Here is a 20,447-nt window from a genome sequence, read left to right on the forward strand (position 1 = left end):
CATTCATGTACATTTAACTTTGCGCACCTCTCTCATTCCTACTAATGCGACACTAATGCCCAGTCCATTGAAGGACCACAGTATTGTGTTCAACAGTCCACCTTCTGACGGCTGGGAAAGCGGCTAGGCATTAGTGTCGGGAAAGGAGCCAGGAAAAATATGGCATAAAGTCATCTGGACAATTAGTTGTCTTCATCTTTCATTTAGAGCAAACACGGGCATGATAAATAGTTAATGAACCTAACCTAATATGCCCAGTCCACTTATTCTATGTAGAATGGCAAATCCATAGCCAATATGGAAGCAATCAGTGCTGAAGCGTGAAAAACGGGGGGGGGGGGGTACACACAGAGGCAGCAGTATCACTTTCAGTTTGTTGCGAGGCTATAGTGCGATACACACTCTCTGACTGAGAAAAAGTGATAGTGTGACACACACACACACTCTGCTGCTGGGGGAAAATGGGGTTTGAAGCGTTCTCTATGGAGTACAGTTTCCTGGTTTACAGTTGAGGCCCTGCTACCATGTGTCAACTCATGCATGAAAGCGTAGGAAAATAATCCGTAGCAGATGCAGAGTAAATGCAGATGATTGTTGTTGCCCTACAGGATATGCTGATTGTTTGAAACAACCTGGCACATCAGGGGCATATGGAACGGTTGTTCAAATTTACTGCTGATTTCCCCGTCCACATCTCGACTGTGAAATATTTGCTAAATCTCATTTACGAGGAGAGTGGGTGGTTTCTGGTTTCTACTGCATGTTCAATCTTCTAACCATATGGCAACTCACGTCTGTTTTGGGTTTTGAGTAAATCTAATTGCAGCCGCACAATTACGCCCGTGCCAGAAACAGGAACCACTGCGAGAGCTCGAACATCAGCTAAATCACAATTAATGACTGAGGACGACTTGTAACTGATCTACAGTAGCTAATCAACGTTCCTGTTTTGTCTCCTAGGGGCAGAAGACTGAGGCAGAGGGTTACTATCGAAGAGCCATTCAGCTGGACCCTTCCAAAGGAAACTGCTACATGCATTATGGTATGTACCAGAACTCATATGAAGTACCCGCGCACATTGCTTCATTTGAGCCAGATCCTGCCGGAACAAGATCCGGCAGCTCTCCGTTTTGGACTGATTTGTTCTGGAACCTATTTGCCTATCCGGTACCTCTCATGGCATGAAACATTGACTTTTTGTAGTGTACTAATTTGAGTTGCCTCTTCGTCAATTCTACTGCCTGATATTCTAATAGTTGATTCGGGTTGCGCCGGCCTGAATTTACAGTATGGATTGTGCATCATTGTATCCTATGCTGAGACCAACTCGTGGCTGTGTGAGGTGCGTGACTGTATCTCTCACAGACTAGAATGAGATGAACTCTCTCCCTGATCTCTCTCCCTCCCTCTGCTCTGATAGGCATGAGCCTGCAACTCTCACCTCTCCAGCGTTGCACTACATCATTGATTTCCTCAGTCATTGAATCATAGCCAGGCGAAGGGTTCTGGAGGAGCTGCAGCACCCCTGATACATTGAAATACATTTGCCAACGTTATAGAATTACTGCTGTCTGTTCAGAAAGAATTGAAATCATTCAGAATAGCCTACTACACCATGAAAATGACTATATTTTAGTCACAGAGGATCTTCTTTAAAAATGTGCCTAGCTGTGGATTGTGTGTAGCCCAATAACAAGGCATAGCCTACAGTGCGGAACACGGCCGACCTGTCAGTGAACAGCATGCAGACAAGACAGGCCTCGCTATATTTCAAATACAATCGCAGGAAAACACAGGTTGGAAAGAAAATGTCTCCTGCTGAAAAGAGAGGACTCTAATTTGTCTGTTGTAGGCTAACAAAATATTTGATTAACTTCCAAATATTGTTTTACAAAGTAAAGCAAGAGAGATATATAGGCTTTTGGTAGGAACGAATCGGCTGCAAGAGAGCTGCGCATCATTGGGTCAGTCGGTGACACTGGAAAGCATTTTTAGGACTAGTGTCCTCCTCATATTATAGCCTACAATATGTCTCCACACATCTAGGCTTAGGCTATTGATGGATTCAACACAAAGTCCTTTTCATTTATCTCAGATTCTCAGTTTGTCAAAGTAGCCTGTCATTTCCATCATTTATGCAGCAGTAAAAATATTCAGTCTCCAGTCATGTAAAATGACATAGAATTGCATGAAATGCGTTTCTAAAAGGACACATTTTTTCCGGACCCTAAACTATTCAAATGGTACCCATTTGTGCAACTTCTGTATGCCACTATGCAAATGTGATGATATGCATTCAATGCTTTATTATAAAGGAGATTTTTTCTCTCATGCGTTCCGTTACCTCAGAGCTCCCCAGGTCACCCCCTCTGGTGCTCACATTTTGTTCCGGCACCTACCGATTTACAAATTAAGCACTACACGTGCACAAACAAACACACACACACATACCATTAAACTACTCCATGTAGGGACTTCCTACAGTAACAGTGTATTGTAGCTTGACCCACCATAAGAACTTACCTCAGGCAGTTTGATAAAGACACCTTATCCACAGTACTCTACAGTACTCCCACATAGCACATATAAAGTGCTTGTTAAGTGTAAAAACATGTCCTGTAGCCACTTTTAAAGCCGCTCTAGTTAGCGAAAGAGATATGCCTGCCTTTAGTTTGGTTTGCATTTGGTATCAGGTTGTATGAGGTCATACATACAGTAGACGTAATCTCCACATACTTGGGGGGAAACCGGATCGGACTACACCACCACCGATAAGGATGCTTGCCTTTCACTGATTGAGGAGAAACGCTATAAGCCGGTTAGTCTGCGTGTGCTTCTGTAAATGCTGCCATTCATCGTCTCTCCCTCCCTGTGTCTCTCCCTCTCTCCCTTCCTGTGGTCTATCCCTCTCTCTCCTCCCGTGTGTCTCTCCCTCTCTCCCTCCCTGTGTCTCTCCCTCTCATCCCTCCCTGTGTCTCTCCCTCCCCTGTGTCTCTGTCTCTCCTCTCCCCTCCCTGTGTCCTCTCCCTCTCCTCCCGCCCTGGTGTCTCCTCCCTCCCTGTGTCTCGCCCCTCTTCTCCCTCCCTGTGTCTCTCCTCTCTCCTCCTGTGTCTCGCCCTGCTCGTCTCTCCCTGTAATCGCTCCCCTCTCTGTAATCGCTCCCTCTTCTCCCTCCTGTGTCTCACTTCCCTCTCTCCCTCCCTTGTGTCTCTCCCTCCCTGTGTCTCTCCCTCTCTCCTTCCCTGTGTCGCGTCCTCTCTCCGCCCCCTGTGTCTCTCTCTCCCTCTCCTCTCTCCCCTGTGTCTCTCCCTCTCTCCCTCCCTGTGTCTCTTCTCCCTCCCTGGTGTCCTCTCCCTCTCTCCCTCCCTTGTGCTACCTCCCTCCCTGTGTCTCTCTCTCCTCGCTCTCCTTCCTCCTGTGTCCTCTCCCTCTCGTCCCTCCCGTGTCGCTCCCTCTCTCCTTCCCTGGTGTCTCTCCCTCTCTTCGCTCCCCTCCCTGTGTCGTCCCTCTCCTCCCTGTGTCTCTTCCCTCTCTCCCTCCCTGTGTCTCTCCCTCTCTCCCTCCCTGTGTCTCTCCCTCCCTGTGTCTCTCCCTCTTCTCCCTCCCTGTGTCTCTCCCTCTCTCCTCCCTGTGTCTCTCCCTCTCTCACCCCTGTGTCTCTCCCTCTCTCCCTCCCTGTGTCTCTCCCTCTCTCCCTCCCTGTGTCTCTCCCTCTCTCCTCCCTGTGCTCTCCTCTCTCCCTCCCTGTGTCTCTTCCTCTCTCCCTCCCTGTGTCCTCTCCCTCTCTCCCTCCCTGTGTCTCTCCCTCTCTCCCTCCCTGTGTCTCTCCCTCTCCTGTGTCTCTCCCTCTCTCCCTCCCTGTGTCTCTCCCTCTCTCCCCTCCCCCTGTGTCTCTCCCTCTCTCCCTCCCTGTCTCTCCCTCGTCTCCCTCCCTGTGTCCTCTCCCTCTCTCCCTCCCTGTGTCTCTCCCTCTCTCCCTCCCTGTGTCTCCCTCTCTCCTCCCTGTGTCTCTCCTCCCTCCCTGTGTTCTCTCCCTCTCTCCCTCCTGTGTCTCTCCTCTCCTCCCTGTGTCTCTCTCCCTGTGTCTCTCCCTCCCTGTGTCTCTCCCTCTCTCCCTCCCTGTGTCTCTCCCTCTCTCCCTCCCTGTGGCTCTCCCTCTCTCCCTCCCTGTGTCTCTCCCTCTCTCCCTCCCTGTGTCTCTCCCTCCTGTGTCTCTCCCTCTCTCCCTCCCTGTGTCTCTCCCTCTCTCCCTCCCTGTGTCTCTCCCTCTCTCCCTCCCTGTGTCTCTCCCTCTCCTCCCTCCCTGTGTCTCTCCCTCCCTGTGTCCTCTCCCTCTCTCCCTCCCTGTGTCTCTCCCTCTCTCCCTCCCCTGTGTCTCTCCCTCTCTCCCTCCCTGTGTCTCTCCCTCTCTCACTCCCTGTGTCTCTCCCTCTCTCCCTCCCTGTGTCTCTCCCTCTCTCCCTCCCTGTGTCTCTCCCTCTCGCCCTCCCTGTGTCTCTCCCTCTCTCCCCCCCTGTGTCTCTCCCTCTCTCCCTCCCCTGTGTCTCTCCCTCCCTGTGTCTCTCCCCTCTCTCCCTCCCTGTGTCCCTCCCTCCCTGTGGTCCTCTCCTCTCTCCCCCCCTGTGTCTCTCCCTCTCTCCCTCCCTGTGTCTCTCCCTCTCTCCCCCCCTGTGTCTCTCCCTCTCTCCCTCCCTGTGATCTCTCCCTCCCTGTGTCTCTCCCTCTCTCCCTCCCTGTGTCTCTCCCTCTCTCCCTCCCTGTGTCTCTCCCTCTCCTCCCTCCCCTGTGTCTCTCCCTCTCCTCCCTCCCTGTGTCTCTCCTCCCTGTGTCTCTCCCTCTCCCTCCCTGTGTCTCTCCCCTCTCTCCCTCCCTGTGTCTCTCCCTCTCTCCCTCCCTGTCTCTCCCTCTCTCCCTGTGTCTCTCCCTCTCTCCCTCCCTGTGTCTCTCCCTCCCTGTGGTCTCTCCCTCTCTCCCTCCCTGTGTCTCTCCCTCTCTCCCCCCCTGTGTCTCTCCCTCTCTCCCTCCCTGTGTCTCTCCCTCCCTGTGTCTCTCCCTCTCTCCCTCCCTGTGTCTCTCCCTCCCTGTGTCTCTCCCTCTCTCCCCCCTGTGTCTCTCCCTCTCTCCCTCCCTGTGTCTCTCCCTCCCTGTGTCTCTCCCTCCCTGTGTCTCTCCCTCCCTGTGTCTCTCCCTCTCTCCCTCCCTGTGTCTCTCCCTCTCTCCCTCCCTGTGTCTCTCCCTCTCTGTGTATCTCTCACTGTGTCTCTCCCTCTCTCCCTCCATGTGTCTCTCCCTCTCTCCCTCCCTGTGTCTCTCCCTCTCTGTGTCTCTCCCTCCCTGTGTCTCTCCCTCTCTCCCTCCCTGTGTCTCTCCCTCTCTGTGTATCTCTCCCTGTGTCTCTCCCTCTCTCCCTCCCTGTGTCTCTCCATCTCTCCCTCCCTGTGTCTCTCCCTCTCTCCCTCCTGTGTATCTCTCCCTGTGTCTCTCCCTCTCTCCCTCCCTGTGTCTCTCTCTGTGTATCTCTCCCTGTGTCTCTCCCTCTCTCCCTCCCTGTGTCTCTCTCTCTGTGTATCTCTCCTTGTGTCTCTCCCTCTCTCCCTCCCTGTGTCTCTCCCTCTCTCCCTCCCTGTGTGTCTCTCTCTCTGTGTATCTCTCCCTGTGTCTCTCCCTCTCTCCCTCCCTGTGTCTCTCTCTCTCTGTGTATCTCTCTCTGTGTCTCTCCCTCCCTGTGTCTCTCCCTTTCTCCCTCCCTGTGTCTCTCCCTCTCTCCCTCCCTGTGTATCTCTCCCTGTGTCTCTCCCTCTCTCCCTCCCTGTGTCTATCTCTCTCTGTGTATCTCTCCCTGTGTCTCTCCCTCTCTCCCTCCCTGTGTCTCTCTCTCTCTGTGTATCTCTCCCTGTGTCTCTCCCTCTCTCCCTCCCTGTGTCTCTCTCTCTCTCCCTCCCTGTGTCTCTCTCTCCCTCCCTGTGTCTCTCCCTCTCTGCCTCCCTGTGTGTCTCTCTCTGTGTATCTCTCCCTGTGTCTCTCCCTCTCTCCCTCCCTGTGTCTCTCTCTCTCTCCCTCCGTGTCTCTCCCTCTCTCCCTCCCTGTGGCTCTCTCTCTCTGTTTATCTCTCCCTGTGTCTCTCCCTCTCTCCCTCCCTGTGTCTCTCTCTCTCTCTCTGTGTATCTCTCTCTGTGTCTCTCCCTCCCTGTGTCTCTCCCTCTCTCCCTCCCTGTGTCTCTCCCTCTCTCCCTCCCTGTGTCTCTCTCTCTCTGTGTCTCTCCCTCTCTCCCTCCCTGTGTCTCTCTCTCTGTGTATCTCGGTCTCGAGTCTCGGGGTTGTGTTTGGGTCCTGGCGGGCCGTGTTGCTTTCTTTGGACAGAGTCATTTGCCCTCTCTCTGCGACCTCCTAGCCTCTTTTCAGAGGTTTATTTTTACTGGCCCCCAACACCAACACTCGTAATCGGGCCGCTACAGCCATTCCTCCTCCACTGTGACTGGACTGACTCCAGTATGTTGTTGGTGAGACTGTAAGAATGTGCTTACAGACTCTCTGAACTGTGGGACAGGGAGGGCGAGAGCTGACATGAGAGGTCAAGCCTCCTTTCCTGCCATTGTTCAGACTAACACATGCTCTGATGCAGGGAGCATGCATGTGTCACGCTACATGTGACCCGTAGCAACCCTCTGCATCCAAGTGATGGTTATTGCTGACTGACACCCAATGAGGTATGACATCCGAGACATAGGAAGACTATTTTTACAGATTCTAAAAACCTGTGAAAGAGGATACCTCACGTATGCAGACAAACACGCACACATGTTGGAACACGCACCCACACAAACACACACACTGATTTGTATAGGGAAACCTCTGCACATTACACAGTCCAACATAATATACCATCTGCGTCCCAGACATAGTAGTAATGTATTCCTCCTCAGCAGACTCCTGTGGAGGTAGAGCCAGTTGGTCCTGCTCCCAGGGGACATACATGAAACTCCTTCGACTCAGCTGGACTTCCACAAATCACTGAGCATGACAAAAACCCTCACTGTCTCTCTCTCTCCTCTTTTCCTCACCCTCTCCTTTCTGTCCTTCTTGCTGCCCTGTCTCCTGAACCCATCTTTTTGCTTCCTATTGTCCTCTTTCTTTCTTTCTGTCTTTCCCCTGGGTGTCTCACTGTCTCTCTCTCTTTCCCTTTTTTTGTCTCCTCCCTCTCTCCCTGTCCCCTCCTTCTCTCCCTCTCTCCCTCTCTCCCCGTCCCCTCCCTCTCTCCCTCTCTCCCTCTCCCCTCCCTCTCTCCCTCTCTCCCTCTCCCCTCCCTCTCTCCCTCTCTCCCTCTCTCCCTCTCTCCCTCTCCCCTCCTTCTCTCCCTCTCTCCCTCTCATTCTCCTTTATCTCTTTCCATCTCTTTCTCGGTCTCTGTTTCTCTCTGTCTAATGGACAGGCCAGTTTCTGCTGGAGCAGTCTCGTCTGGCGGAGGCAGCAGAGATGGCAGAGAGAGCTGCAGATCTGGACAGCTCAGAGTTTGATGTGGTCTTCAGTGCCGCTCACATGCTCAGGTGGGTGTGACAGAGTATAAAAATGGTATTACAGTGTTTAAAGAGTGCCTGGTATTTTCACAAATGCTGCCCAATCATACTTTAATGAGTATCAATCAAATGTGTTTATAAAGCCTTACAAACTGTAGGTCTTCAGCGCATGTAGAGTTTCTGTTGGATGTATTCAGATGTCTTAGTCGTGAAAATAGCAGAAGGTGTCTCTGAAGGTTAATTCCTCGGTGATAGAGAGTTGGTTGCCAAGGCATTTCATCATTCACGACTCAATCCATATGGCATTGTGCCCGCTAACACTCTCAAAGACACTTCAGCTCTGACGTTTAATAAGATAATGGCAGTTTGCATGGAAACGGTCCTTTTTAAGTCGTTTGTATGGTTCAACTGGTTTTATAGTTAATATACAACACATGGAAACAGCGGTTGTAGTTTTGATTCATGCTAGTGACGTTTCAGTCCAGGGCTTGTAAAGAAACACAGGCATACCTCGGGTGCCGTTCGGCTTGGCAAGTCTGAGCACAGACAGCACATACATTTTATACGTTTGGAATAGGGGACTGCAAATCCTCTCAACTCACTGCAACTGGAGGAAGTATAGGAAACGACGTCTCTTAATTCCTTTTTGCTCTACATATCTGGAAAAGTAATTGAAGCTACAGCATCCTTCATCCAAAGTGTAGTGCTGCGGAGGATTTGAGAGTTATACGTCGACTGCTCGGCAAGGGGACTGCTGCTTGGATGTGGAGAGTAAAAACGGATAGACAAATCATCATATTCGGGCCCTCTTCGATATAAGCCTACTGCATCGAGGAAAAAACACCATGACATATTCACTCAACTAATCCTGTAATACGACACTCTTAGGACTGTGCTGAGACATTCTGATGCAGACATGTCTTTGGGTGTATTAATGCGGGTCAAAATGCACCTCTTACTCACTGTTCCGTATGGCAAATAAATAACTATTTGACACTTTGGATGCCACCAAATTATTGTCAACATCAAGCATTAGACTGGGAAAACGTACTTTGTTCTGAAACTCAGTGATCATTGGTCTTCATCCAGACTGTAGAAGTGGTTTGCCATATCCTTGTACACCCCGTGGCTCTTCTTGACAGAGACCAATAGGGGAGCACCAAGTTTGGACCCGTGAAAATCAAAGTCAAAGTCCTTACCTGTTGCGTAGTGTCAGCGTTTCCTTCTCTTTGAAGAATTGTTCAAAGCCAAACTCCAGATTCTCCCAACATTGTAGATTGTGTAGATTCTCTCAGATACAGTGGGAAACACCAACGCCTTCAAAAAGTTGACAGATTTAAATTAAAGACGTTGAATAGATGAAGAATGGATCTTAAGAGTCAGGCATGAATTTGATATGAATGGAATGATGAAGCACTACTAGCTAGTATTCCCAAGGCAGACTTTCCTTTATGCAAAGTTAATAGAGACATATTTCTCTGAGTCATACACCTTATGAATATGTCTGGAAAGACTTCTGCCTTTGTCTAATTAGCATTAACATATTAAGTGCAGTTAGTATCAGAAATATATGCAGCATAGTGTTTCAGAGTCATTTGAGGGAGTATTTTTCAGCATCAAAGTGCCATCAGGATCTCAATACTTTATGGGAAATATTAAATTATAATGAAAGAATGCTTCTCTATCCAATACATAACTCCTTCTGCCGTCATGTCACGGTAATACTGTCAGACTCTGTGTAAGACATGTGTAATGACGTCCTCTATTGCCCTTCCTCCTCTTGCCATGCCTCCCTCATCTCTGTATTTCACTATCTCCCTCTCCAGACAGGCCAGTCTAAACAAGGCAGCAGAGCGGCATTATGAGCGCGCGGCAAACCTCAGACCAGACGTGAGTACCTTGGCCCAATGAGCTTTTTTTACTCAAACTGGTGGACACGCACACACACACATACACACACTCCACCATTACATACAATCAGCCCTAGTCCACCATGACTGCTCCATCAATGCCTCCCATTGTTTGTTAGAACTGGAGAGCAGGATCTGGGTCTCTGATTCTATGGTTAGAGATGAAGGTAGAGCTCTCTCTCTGCAGCGCATCAATCAGTCCCTTCAAAGGGAGTGGATGCGTGGTGGAGTGCTATGAGAGAGAGGGTAATATAGAGTCATAAGGACGTGTGTTTTAGACAGGAGTAGATGAGGTCTCCCCTGGTCATTTGCCACGCTCACTGACTTATGCGCCATTTTGAGTCACGAGAGTTAGCTTGGAGGCTGTTTGGAGTCTGGAGAGTTAGCTGGAGGCTGTTTGGAGTCTGGAGAGTTAGCTTGGAGGCTGTTTGGAGTCTGGAGAGTTAGCTGGAGGCTGTTTGAAGTCTGGAGGCTGTTTGGAGTCTGGAGAGTTAGCTTGGAGGCTGTTTGGAGTCTGGAGAGTTAGCTTGGAGGCTGTTTGGAGTCTGGAGGCTGTTTGGAGTCTGGAGAGTTAGCTGGAGGCTGTTTGGAGTCTGGAGAGTTAGCTGGAGGCTGTTTGGAGTCTGGAGAGTTAGCTGGAGGCTGTTTGGAGTCTGGAGAGTTAGCTGGAGGCTGTTTGGAGTCTGGAGAGTTAGCTTGGAGGCTGTTTGAAGTCTGGAAGCTGTTTGGAGTCTGGAGAGTTAGCTGGAGGCTGTTTGGAGTCTGGAGAGTTAGCTGGAGGCTGTTTGGAGTCTGGAGAGTTAGCTGGAGGCTGTTTGGAGTCTCATCTTTTGTCATTGTTTTATTTAACCCTTATTTTAAGTTGACTGAGAACACATTCTCATTTACAGCAACGACCTGGGGAATAGTTACGGGGGGGAGAATAACCAATTGGAAGTCAATGGAGGGACTGGGTAGGCTGTGTTATTCGTTTACCAGCCATTTTGGAGGGAGTTTTCATAGGGGATTTAAGTTGATATCCTCAGACAGTAAAGTTTTGTAGAAAAAGTGCAACAGCTGTCCTTGGCACACACTCTTTCAATTGTTTCCTATAAAATCATCTTGTCTGTCTGTCCGTGTCTCGGTGTCCTTCACAATCAGTTTGTCTGTAACAGAAGTTAGTCGGTATGTCCGTGTCTCGGTGTCCTTCACAATCAGTTTGTCTGTAACAGAAGTTAGTCGGTATGTCCGTGTCTCGGTGTCCTTCACAATCAGTTTGTCTGTAACAGAAGTTAGTCGGTATGTCCGTGTCTCGGTGTCCTTCACAATCAGTTTGTCTGTAACAGAAGTTAGTCGGTATGTCCGTGTCTCGGTGTCCTTCACAATCAGTTTGTCTGTAACAGAAGTTAGTCGGTATGTCCGTGTCTCGGTGTCCTTCACAATCAGTTTGTCTGTAACAGAAGTTAGTCGGTATGTCCGTGTCTCGGTGTCCTTCACAATCAGTTTGTCTGTAACAGAAGTTAGTCGGTATGTCCGTGTCTCGGTGTCCTTCACAATCAGTTTGTCTGTAACAGAAGTTAGTCGGTATGTCCGTGTCTCGGTGTCCTTCACAATCAGTTTGTCTGTAACAGAAGTTAGTCGGTATGTCCGTGTCTCGGTGTCCTTCACAATCAGTTTGTCTGTAACAGAAGTTAGTCGGTATGTCCGTGTCTCGGTGTCCTTCACAATCAGTTTGTCTGTAACAGAAGTTAGTCGGTATGTCCGTGTCTCGGTGTCCTTCACAATCAGTTTGTCTGTAACAGAAGTTAGTCGGTATGTCCGTGTCTCGGTGTTCCTTCACAATCAGTTTGTCTGTAACAGAAGTTAGTCGGTATGTCCGTGTCTCGGTGTCCTTCACAATCAGTTTGTCTGTAACAGAAGTTAGTCGGTATGTCCGTGTCTCGGTGTCCTTCACAATCAGTTTGTCTGTAACAGAAGTTAGTCGGTATGTCCGTGTCTCGGTGTCCTTCACAATCAGTGTCTGTAACAGAAGTTAGTCGGTATGTCCGTGTCTCGGTGTCCTTCACAACAGTTTGTCTGTAACAGAAGTTAGTCCTGTATGTCCCTGTCTCGGTGTCCTTCACAATCAGTTTGTCTGTAACAGAAGTTAGTCGGTATGTCCGTGTCTCGGTGTCCTTCACAATCAGTTTGTCTGTAACAGAAGTTAGTCGGTATGTCCGTGTCTCGGTGTCCTTCACAACAGTTTGTCTGTAACCGAAGTTAGTCGGTATGTCCGTGTCTCGGTGTCCTTCACAATCAGTTTGTCTGTAACAGAAGTTAGTCGGTATGTCCGTGTCTCGGTGTCCTTCACAATCAGTGTCTGTAACAGAAGTTAGTCGGTATGTCCGTGTCTCGGTGTCCTTCACATCAGTTTGTCTGTAACAGAAGTTAGTCGGTATGTCCGTGTCTCGGTGTCCTTCACAATCAGTTTGTCTGTAACAGAAGTTAGTCGGTATGTCCGTGTCTCGGTGTTCTTCACAATCAGTTTGTCTGTAACAGAAGTTAGTCGGTATGTCCGTGTCTCGGTGTCCTTCACAATCAGTTTGTCTGTAACAGAAGTTAGTCGGTATGTCCGTGTCTCGGTGTCCTTCACAATCAGTTTGTCTGTAACAGAAGTTAGTCGGTATGTCCGTGTCTCGGTGTCCTTCACAATCAGTTTGTCTGTAACAGAAGTTAGTCGGTATGTCCGTGTCTCGGTGTCCTTCACAATCAGTTTGTCTGTAGCAGAAGTTAGTCGGTATGTCCGTGTCTCGGTGTCCTTCACAACAGTTTGTCTGTAACAGAGGTTAGTCGGTATGTCCGTGTCTCGGTGTCCTTCACAATCAGTTTGTCTGTAACAGAAGTTAGTCGGTATGTCCGTGTCTCGGTGTCCTTCACAATCAGTTTGTCTGTAACAGAAGTTAGTCGGTATGTCCGTGTCTCGGTGTCCTTCACAATCAGTTTGTCTGTAACAGAAGTTAGTCGGTATGTCCGTGTCTCGGTGTCCTTCACAATCAGTTTGTCTGTAACAGAAGTTAGTCGGTATGTCCGTGTCTCGGTGTCCTTCACAATCAGTTTGTCTGTAACAGAAGTTAGTCGGTATGTCCGTGTCTCGGTGTCCTTCACAATCAGTTTGTCTGTAACAGAAGTTAGTCGGTATGTCCGTGTCTCGGTGTCCTTCACAATCAGTTTGTCTGTAACAGAAGTTAGTCGGTATGTCCGTGTCTCGGTGTCCTTCACAATCAGTTTGTCTGTAACAGAAGTTAGTCGGTATGTCCGTGTCTCGGTGTCCTTCACAATCAGTTTGTCTGTAACAGAAGTTAGTCGGTATGTCCGTGTCTCGGTGTCCTTCACAATCAGTTTGTCTGTAACAGAAGTTAGTCGGTATATCCGTGTCTCGGTGTCCTTCACAATCAGTTTGTCTGTAGCAGAAGTTAGTCGGTATGTCCGTGTCTCGGTGTCCTTCACAACAGTTTGTCTGTAACAGAGGTTAGTCGGTATGTCCGTGTCTCTGTGTCCTTCACAATCAGTTTGTCTGTAACAGAAGTTAGTCGGTATGTCCGTGTCTCGGTGTCCTTCACAACAGTTTGTCTGTAACAGAAGTTAGTCGGTATGTCCGTGTCTCGGTGTCCTTCACAACAGTTTGTCTGTAACAGAAGTTAGTCGGTATGTCCGTGTCTCGGTGTCCTTCACAATCAGTTTGTCTGTAACAGAAGTTAGTCGGTATGTCCGTGTCTCGGTGTCCTTCACAACAGTTTGTCTGTAACAGAAGTTAGTCGGTATGTCCGTGTCTCGGTGTCCTTCACAATCAGTTTGTCTGTAACAGAAGTTAGTCGGTATGTCCGTGTCTCGGTGTCCTTCACAATCAGTTTGTCTGTAACAGAAGTTAGTCGGTATGTCCGTGTCTCGGTGTCCTTCACAATCAGTGTCTGTAACAGAAGTTAGTCGGTATGTCCGTGTCTCGGTGTCCTTCACAACAGTTTGTCTGTAACAGAAGTTAGTCCCGTATGTCCCTGTCTCGGTGTCCTTCACAATCAGTTTGTCTGTAACAGAAGTTAGTCGGTATGTCCGTGTCTCGGTGTCCTTCACAATCAGTTTGTCTGTAACAGAAGTTAGTCGGTATGTCCGTGTCTCGGTGTCCTTCACAACAGTTTGTCTGTAACCGAAGTTAGTCGGTATGTCCGTGTCTCGGTGTCCTTCACAATCAGTTTGTCTGTAACAGAAGTTAGTCGGTATGTCCGTGTCTCGGTGTCCTTCACAATCAGTTTGTCTGTAACAGAAGTTAGTCGGTATGTCCGTGTCTCGGTGTCCTTCACAATCAGTTTGTCTGTAGCAGAAGTTAGTCGGTATGTCCGTGTCTCGGTGTCCTTCACAATCAGTTTGTCTGTAACAGAAGTTAGTCGGTATGTCCGTGTCTCGGTGTCCTTCACAATCAGTTTGTCTGTAACAGAAGTTAGTCGGTATGTCCGTGTCTCGGTGTCCTTCACAATCAGTTTGTCTGTAGCAGAAGTTAGTCGGTATGTCCGTGTCTCGGTGTCCTTCACAACAGTTTGTCTGTAACAGAGGTTAGTCGGTATGTCCGTGTCTCGGTGTCCTTCACAATCAGTTTGTCTGTAACAGAAGTTAGTCGGTATGTCCGTGTCTCGGTGTCCTTCACAATCAGTGTCTGTAACAGAAGTTAGTCGGTATGTCCGTGTCTCGGTGTCCTTCACAACAGTTTGTCTGTAACAGAAGTTAGTCCCGTATGTCCGTGTCTCGGTGTCCTTCACAATCAGTTTGTCTGTAACAGAAGTTAGTCGGTATGTCCGTGTCTCGGTGTCCTTCACAATCAGTTTGTCTGTAACAGAAGTTAGTCAGTATGTCCGTGTCTCGGTGTCCTTCACAACAGTTTGTCTGTAACCGAAGTTAGTCGGTATGTCCGTGTCTCGGTGTCCTTCACAATCAGTTTGTCTGTAACAGAAGTTAGTCGGTATGTCCGTGTCTCGGTGTCCTTCACAATCAGTGTCTGTAACAGAAGTTAGTCGGTATGTCCGTGTCTCGGTGTCCTTCACATCAGTTTGTCTGTAACAGAAGTTAGTCGGTATGTCCGTGTCTCGGTGTCCTTCACAATCAGTTTGTCTGTAACAGAAGTTAGTCGGTATGTCCGTGTCTCGGTGTCCTTCACAACAGTTTGTCTGTAACAGAAGTTAGTCGGTATGTCCGTGTCTCGGTGTCCTTCACAATCAGTTTGTCTGTAACAGAAGTTAGTCGGTATGTCCGTGTCTCGGTGTCCTTCACAATCAGTTTGTCTGTAACAGAAGTTAGTCGGTATGTCCGTGTCTCGGTGTCCTTCACATCAGTTTGTCTGTAACAGAAGTTAGTCGGTATGTCCGTGTCTCAGTGTCCTTCACAATCAGTTTGTCTGTAACAGAAGTTAGTCGGTATGTCCGTGTCTCGGTGTCCTTCACAATCAGTTTGTCTGTAACAGAAGTTAGTCGGTATGTCCGTGTCTCGGTGTCCTTCACAATCAGTTTGTCTGTAACAGAAGTTAGTCGGTATGTCCGTGTCTCGGTGTCCTTCACAACAGTTTGTCTGTAACAGAAGTTAGTCGGTATGTCCGTGTCTCGGTGTCCTTCACAATCAGTTCCCAGTCAGACAGTTGTATTTATTATTCAGTGTAATTCACAGAAAGGCCAAGGTCCTCTAATCCACACTCTCCAACAAGTCAAGGGTTTACACTCAGTCATTATTCGGAAGTAAAGCCCCTCTTGTCTTTGACATTTCGCTGTGCCTGTCTGCTTAGCGAATGTCAAGTCCTCAAATATCAACTTAATCCAAAAGCGTTTCGGGTCATGAAAAATTCAACATCTGTGGCCAGACGTGCTGGGAAAGACAATTTGTCAAAGGAGTGTACCTTCGAGAGAAAAACCAAAAACTTCAGAGTGCAACAGAGGATGACGGACAGAGTTACCACACGTCCTAATTCCTAATGGGCCGTTAGGTTTGACTGCATTTGTGTTTTGTTTTCTCTGTTCCTTAAACTATTCACAACCGCAAAGTTACTATCCCTAAACGCAGTACATACATTGTAGTTTCAAATAGAGTGTGATTAATGTGACAATGCCCATATACTATATTATCAGCCTTAGATTTGAATCTGTTATAACTTAAGTCTCTGTTCCACTGTTCCAGTCATCAGTTCAGTACATTTCCTCTGTGAGAGAGCGAGTAGCGAGTAGCCCTATGGAAAACCTATCAGAGTTGAATCGTGGAGCTCATGTCCATAACACTGTGTTAATATGCAGGTCAACCACCACCTGCTGAGAAAGACCATACTGTGTGTTGGGGAAATGGTGGGCAGCTTTTGCTGGGTGAAACAGAGGTCAGTTGGACTCTGATGGTGCCACAATGAAAGATCATTGTTGACCGTACACAGAGTGGTTACCATTTCTTGTTAGGCAGTTGATATTGGGTTTACTGAATTACTATGCGATGCAACACTGTTGAGTTCAGGGCACTTTCATTTCAATTCAGTTAGCTTTCTCCATCGTGCAAATCAAATTCCAAATTGAATGGAATTTAGATTGAAAATTATACTGTGGATATCCATTTTGAGGCAATGATATGTCCTGTGTGGCTCAGTTGGTAGAGCATGTTGTTTGCCGGCCAGGGTTGTGGGTTCAATTCCCACGGGGGACCAGTATGAAAAATGTATGCAGTCACTCTGGATAAGAGCGTCTGCTAAATTACGCAAATGTAAAAATGATGGTCAACAGCTACTGTCATCCTCGGGTAAAGGTTTTGTTTGGCTGTGTTTGGATCTGACCAGCCCCACCACATTATTCACCGCCTCAGCTTTAAGAGAGAGCGATCTCTGGCATGGGTTTCTGGCTCCAGTGAGTGTACACATGTAAACAGAGGACCCTGTAATGACTGTCTGGGGCGTCTCCAGTGTCTCACCCTGGGTGCTGTTTACAATGCTAGAGGACGTTAATCTATCTCCACCAGCCTCTGTCTGCTCAGCCTATAGAGAGCCATGGTGTCTCCTGTGACTCACCCTGGGTGCTGTTTACAATGCTAGAGGACGTTAATCTATCTCCACCAGCCTCTGTCTGCTCAGCCAATAGAGAGCCATGGTGTCTCCTGACCTGCAGTAGGAAGTTAACAGCCAAAGCAGAGTTTGGTTTCTATTGGTTTCAGTGGACAGTTTTGGTTCCAAGTGGCCTTGATGTTGCGTCTGGTTTCTTTATGAAGCCCTGTCTGGAAAGGAATAGGGCAAAGACTAGTTAGTGCTACAATACAGATGCCTTATTGGTCTCTGGAGTTGTTAAAGCTGAAGAGAGTCAAACTTTGTACAAATAGAAAACTCACAGTAAAAGCTAACCACCTAAAGAGGCGTGTAAACTCCTATCTGGGGGAAAAACTTTAGTTGCATCTCAACTCCTTCAACCCCACAGTCGGGTTCACAGGCATGTGGAAATGTCCAGTCTGGAGGGTGCTGGAGAGCCAGAGGTGAGACTGGGATCTGGGTGTGTTTGCGGTGGCATACTGCAGGGCTCCGGAGCCCAGGCTAGAGATCCCTTTCCTCCATACTCAGTTACGACTCGGTGGTTTCACTTGGCCACATCAAAGGGCCATTTGATTAAATAGCACCCTTAAAAACACAGATACTGTACATGTGCTCACTTTCACTAATACACAAACACTCACACACAGGTACGTGTGCATACACACACCTACACACACATACGCGCATACACACATGCACACTCAAACACACACATGCACGCATGCACACACACACACACTGACTAGTGTATAAGTTCCTGGTGAGAACTGTAGCTCAAGACAAAATGAGTAACCTGCTCTGTTCCCATTAGCTTAGCTTAGTTGACGGCTGGAGAGACAGACTTTTATGGAATGATGAGCTTCAAGGCATATTGGCATGACCCTCTTTAACTCTGCGGAGAGAGACCAAAGTTGGAACTGAGTACAATTGAGCTGAACATCATATAATCTATCTGTGTTATGAGATTTCATACTGTGCCATGCAAGAAATCTCTGCATCCAGTAACATCCTCTCTGTCAAATAACCCTTCCTTCATACTGTATCTTCAACTAGTTCTACTTTATGGGAAATATACTGCTCTGTACTCTTCACAACATGGCGTCCAGCCCAACACAGATATCAAAACAATCTGTACTACTAACTTTTTTATTCATTCAGTTTCAAAGGTCATTGCACCACAGCTCCGTCAAGGTAAAAACTCTTTCTGAAATCAGACCAGCTAATGCGATGTCAAATGGGATCATTTAATGGCCATTTAATTAACTCAGCTTCAAGTCAAGTTAACAAAGCCTCGCTTTTAATCCATAGCAAAAACCTGGCAGGTCTCCTGTAAAACGTCTTGCATATGAGAATCTGCATTAAATAGAGGTCTTATGGGAGGGTGAATTTGAAAGAGTTTGCCAGGAGTTGAATTCAAGGGCATGTACTGTCTGAGACTACCTGATCGCTATACTGCATCTAGACCTATCCAGTAGGGTTATCACGAAGGAAAACACAAAGCAGATTCAACTATTTGGTCCTTTAAAAAAATTACTGTATGTAACATTGTTAGCTATAGCTTAGAAAAGCAACATGATTCTGGGTGACAATATAAGGTTGATTGTTTCCAACGTTACGACTGTTTTCCTCAAGAAATTAAGTATGGCCAACTTTTGAAATATTTTTTTAAAATAATAATTTATTACAAAAAGCACAAGGAAGGGGTAACATTAAAGTATTAGAACATGAAGGACAAACAATACAGCATCAAGACACTATCAAACATGTATCAGTCTTTCCGCAACAGAGCCATCCTTGTGAGGGTGTGTGTGCATGATAGTGATGTAAAATATATGTCATAGTTTCCTTTTTCATGAGCACAATCTTGTGAAACCCGAACCCTCCAAAATTCCCCCACAGTTCCCCAATAGCTGTCCCTCAACCATTCGAAACCCCTCCCACAGTCCTCCACAGTCCTCCCCCCCGAAGAAATAAAGAAATAAAGGGGCGAAACTTTAGTTTTAGAAGTGGGGGGGACATAATTATAATATCAACATATTTATTTTGGATAAACGCTCCAAAAAGCCTACCCCGACCGCTTGGAGGCATCCGCATGGTCCTAAAGTACACCGTTGCCTTATTTTGCATCACATTCCAATTATAAAACAGGGGGGGACAAAAAGGCAATTTCAGAATGTGGGGGAGACGTCTCCAGTGAAAGTTGTACCCCTGGCTTCATGTTTTGTTTCCTTGTCACGATACCATTGAATTTTGTGATACTGGTACCGTGACAACCTTACCAACCAGACAAACAGTCTATACTGCATCTAGACCTATCCATCGTAGAAGAGAGCCTCCCACTCCTTAGGGACTTTGCTAACATCATTATAAATGTTAACCCGGCATGACATAAACACTTGGCATTTGAGCAACCTCCGGAAACCACAAACATCAACAAGAGTTTGACCCCACCAGCCATTAACCACATTCTTTTGAGCAACAGCAATATCTTTCTAAAGACTTAATTTTGTCAGAACATCACCTAATCCACAGTGTAACACGCATATGTTAATCAAGTCCCTCTCCCTTTCCTCTCTCCCTCATTCCCTCGGTCTCCCTCTTTTCCAGTACCCGGCGGCCTTGATGAATCTGGGCGCCATCCTCCACCTGAATGGGCGGCTGCCTGAGGCAGAGACCAACTACCTGCGGGCGCTGCAGCTCAAGCCTGATGACGTCATCACCCAGTCCAACCTGCGCAAGTTGTGGAACATCATGGAGAGGCAGGGTCTGAGGACCACGCAGGGGCCTTGAACCCTCAAAGACACAGGAAATTGCCCCAAGTGAGGTCCCCTTAATAGGAGTGAAGGACCTAAAAAGAGGCGGGAAACCCCAGGAATGGAGCAAATAGAGATCAGGGGATTGGTGTGCCTCAGGGATGAATACCGAGGCCAACCCAATCTGTTTGAGATCAGTAGTCTCATTGGAACGGTAGTAAGGGAAGGCCTGAGGGTTTCTTGGGCCGATATGACGACCTGAGCTGGGTCGAAGGACAGTCGAGTCACATCAGGATGGGAGAGGTTAGCTACACAAGTCAACACAGCAAGGATGAGAACCCTTGGCTACTCAGAGGCAGTCTTACTGAGGTCACAAGGCAAGGACTGGGATAGTCCTCATTAGACAACAAAAAAACATTCCTAAGACGAAAGCTGAGGGGTTACGTGATGACTCGTATCTCTGGGCCCATTTTTATTTATTTACTTTAATTTAAAATTCTCCCTCCGAGACCTGTATGTATTCCAAAATAACTTAATTTGAGTTAGGATGTGACTACGGAACAGAAGTCATAATTCTACTCCATTTGATGATATCATGAGGGCTTTGGGGGCCAAACATTGTACATGCTGTTGATGCACGATAAACAAGTTGGCCTGAATATTTGCGTTACATACAGTATAGTACGGTCTGGGTTTAATGCTGATTGCACATAAAGTTTCCCTGCGCTTATCATGACAGTGATAAATTCAAGAAAAATTTCCAGTCAAAACCATAGAGTCCAATAAGTCAAAACTACAAATTATTCCATCAAGGATGCCAACATATCCAAGGCACAACATTTATTCACGCCCAACAGTAGGTATTTTTAGACTGTGCTAAAGGTGTACATTGTCTTATGTATCAGGATATCCAGCAGACAAGTTCTTCCTGATGCATGTTATCTATTTTAATGTAATATAATTAAGAGGTTTTATTTCATTTCATCAGAAGATGGAGTTCTTAAGCAATTTGTCCCTGCTCAGGGATATCAGGTGGTGTGCTACTGTCAACCAGGCTCTGCTAGCAGTGAAAGAGTTTACTAATTGATGGTAAGAGTTCTTTTTTTTAAAAGATGGTTGTGTTTGTTTAAAAGATGGGGGATTTGTAGATTTTTGTCCTGTTCATTATTATATAATTCATGTTAATTATGTTCCCTGTATTCCATAATAAAAAAACACCTTCGGA

The 20,447-nt window shown here is 47.4% G+C and overlaps 1 protein-coding gene across 1 annotated transcript; it reads left to right on the forward strand.

The window, feature by feature from the left end:
- Positions 1-960: 960 nt before the first annotated feature.
- On the forward strand, positions 961-20,447 carry LOC116369457 (protein O-mannosyl-transferase TMTC2-like; the record flags this gene model as incomplete). The annotated part of the gene is made up of 4 exons (XM_031819482.1): positions 961-1,042; positions 7,430-7,544; positions 9,341-9,404; positions 19,077-20,447. Coding segments are annotated over 4 exons (444 nt in total), but the record flags the coding sequence as incomplete, so codon positions are not given.

Source organism: Oncorhynchus kisutch, unplaced genomic scaffold, assembly GCF_002021735.2.
Source record: "Oncorhynchus kisutch isolate 150728-3 unplaced genomic scaffold, Okis_V2 scaffold2198, whole genome shotgun sequence".
Taxonomy (NCBI): Eukaryota; Metazoa; Chordata; class Actinopteri; order Salmoniformes; family Salmonidae; genus Oncorhynchus; species Oncorhynchus kisutch.